Raw genomic sequence first — 2,500 nt, forward strand, 5'->3', positions numbered from 1 at the left:
CACGTTACCATTCACACACACATTCATACACCGATAGCAGGCTAACTATCGACATTCACACGAGGCAAGGTGGGTGAAGTGTCTTGGCCAAGGACACAACAACTATGACACAAGTGGCAGGGCGGGGATCGAACCTCCAACCCTTTGATCATCGGCCGACCCGCTCTACCAACTGAGACACAGTCGCCCCCAGAGAACTGATGATACAATACAGATATCACAGGAAAAAAAGTCTCATAATAATCTGGGCCGAGTAAGAAGCCAAACATTTATCGCTTCAATTTCAAATTCAAAGTGGGTTTTCCCTTTCTGTCAAGCTAGCGTATCTCTCTCTCTATCTATCTATCTATCTATCTATCTATCTATCTATCTATCTATCTATCTATCTATCTATCTATCTATCTATCTATCTATCTATCTATCTATCTATCTATCTATCTATCTATCTATCTATCTATCTATCTATCTATCTATCTATCTATCTATCTATCTATCTATCTATCTATCTATCTATCTGTCAAGCTAGCGTATCTCTCCCAAAGAAACGTGGACAGACATATTCAAACCATTCATAAATACTACAACCACAGGGTCAACCCAGTCAAAAGTGAACTGAGATAACGGCAAAGTGAGGGACTTGAAATCCCAGTTAATCGGGGCAGCAATCACTTTCCACACACTGACTGGAGAAGGAAAGGCAGCCACCAGAGCATCATCACTAGTCCCAGTGAGTCATACCACCAATTAACTTCATCAAAACAAACTCTATTCATAGGAATCTATTTATCTATCTATCTATCTATCTATCTATCTATCTATCTATCTATCTATCTATCTATCTATCTATCTATCTATCTATCTATCTGTCTATCTATCTATCTATCTATCTATCTATCTATCTGTCTGTCTATCTATCTATCTATCTATCTATCTATCTATCTATCTATCTATCTATCTATCTATCTATCTATCTATCTATCTATCTATCTATCTATCTATCTATCTATCTATCTATCTATCTATCTATCTATCTATCTATCTATCTATCTATCTATCTATCTATCTATCTATCTATCTGTCTGTCTGTCTGTCTGTCTGTCTGTCTGTCTGTCTGTCTGTCTGTCTGTCTGTCTGTCTATCTATCTATCTATCTATCTATCTATCTACCTACCTACCTACCTCTGTCTGTCTGTCTGTCTGTCTGTCTGTCTGTCTATCAATATAACTGTCTATCTATCTATCTATCTATCTATCTATCTATCTATCTATCTATCTATCTATCTATCTATCTATCTATCTATCTATCTATCTATCTATCTATCTATCTATCTATCTATCTATCTATCTATCTATCTATCTATCTATCTATCTATCTATCTATCTATCTATCTATCTATCTATCTACCTACCTACCTACCTACCTACCTACCTACCTCTGTCTGTCTGTCTGTCTGTCTGTCTGTCTGTCTGTCTGTCTGTCTGTCTGTCTGTCTGTCTGTCTGTCTGTCTATCTATCTATCTATCCATCCTTCTATCTATGTAATGTGTGGAGTTAATTTCATGATAGTAAAGCATCTGAAAAGAGTTAAGGCATATTTATCAATTCAAATAGAAGATATTACCATTTAGGTTTGATAGACTTCAGTGTAGATGAGGCTACGGGCGATGCTCTGGTTCTTATGACACAATAAGTATTTGAACCAATCACAGCAGAGATCTGCCCGAACATTCTATAAAAACAATGACTATCGCCACGGCCACACAGTCCTGTCAAACGGTGATATATATAGGCTATATTATTGGGAATTTTTATGCTTTATTGATAGTGTAGAGACAGAGGTGAAATGGGGCAGAGAGGGGAGTGACATGCAGAGAACGACCGCGGGCTGGAATCGAACCCGGGTCCGCTGCTGGCCGAGGCCCATGGGGGGAGGAGGGGGGCGCCCTACCAACTGAGCTAAGGGCGCCCCCTTCATTTTGATTTTATAATATAAACTACTGACAACATTTCTACCAAATTCACAATAAGAATATTGTCATTTAGAGCATTTTCAATAAGTAATGTAGAGATAAAGATTCAAGAAAAACCAAGACAGGAGGTCTCTTCATTTTTTCCAGAGCTGTATATTATAATACATTTTAAATGACTGGATTTCAATGTACCTATACTGTCTTTATACCTGTGCAAATGGCAATAAACATATATTATACATATTCAATATATCATAATAACTGTTAAATGAATGGATTTCTTACCCTTGAGATGGTCAGTGGCATGTTGAAGTCTTTCCCTCCTTGCAGTCTGAAGCCCCATGGCCCCGGCCCGGGCAGGGAGATGTTATAGCAACTCATTTCTTCACACGCGATTTAAAACAAGATTCCTCCAACCGAATATGGGAAAAATATGGCCGTTTAGAAGCAAAAAGTCGTAGTGTCTGTAAACCCCACAGCTGCTGGAAGGGAGTGGGAGGGGGGAGGTGCGTCTAGAAGGAAAGAGAAG

General features: G+C 38.5%; 1 protein-coding gene across 1 annotated transcript in view; it reads right to left on the reverse strand.

The window, feature by feature from the left end:
* Positions 1 to 2,389, reverse strand: part of LOC307257508 (LIM domain-binding protein 3-like) — a gene marked incomplete at its 3' end in the record, with an annotated part of 59,563 nt that extends 57,174 nt beyond the window's left edge. Inside the window, exon 1 of the mRNA XM_080036770.1 lies at positions 2,257 to 2,389. Within this exon, the coding sequence (XP_079892896.1) occupies positions 2,257 to 2,352 (96 nt within the window). The 5' untranslated portion in view covers positions 2,353 to 2,389. The remainder of the gene's footprint in view (positions 1 to 2,256) is intronic.
* Between the last annotated feature and the right edge of the window lie 111 nt (positions 2,390 to 2,500).

The sequence above is a fragment of the Ammodytes marinus genome (assembly GCF_949987685.1).
Source record: "Ammodytes marinus genome assembly, chromosome: 11".
Classification (NCBI taxonomy): Eukaryota; Metazoa; Chordata; class Actinopteri; order Uranoscopiformes; family Ammodytidae; genus Ammodytes; species Ammodytes marinus.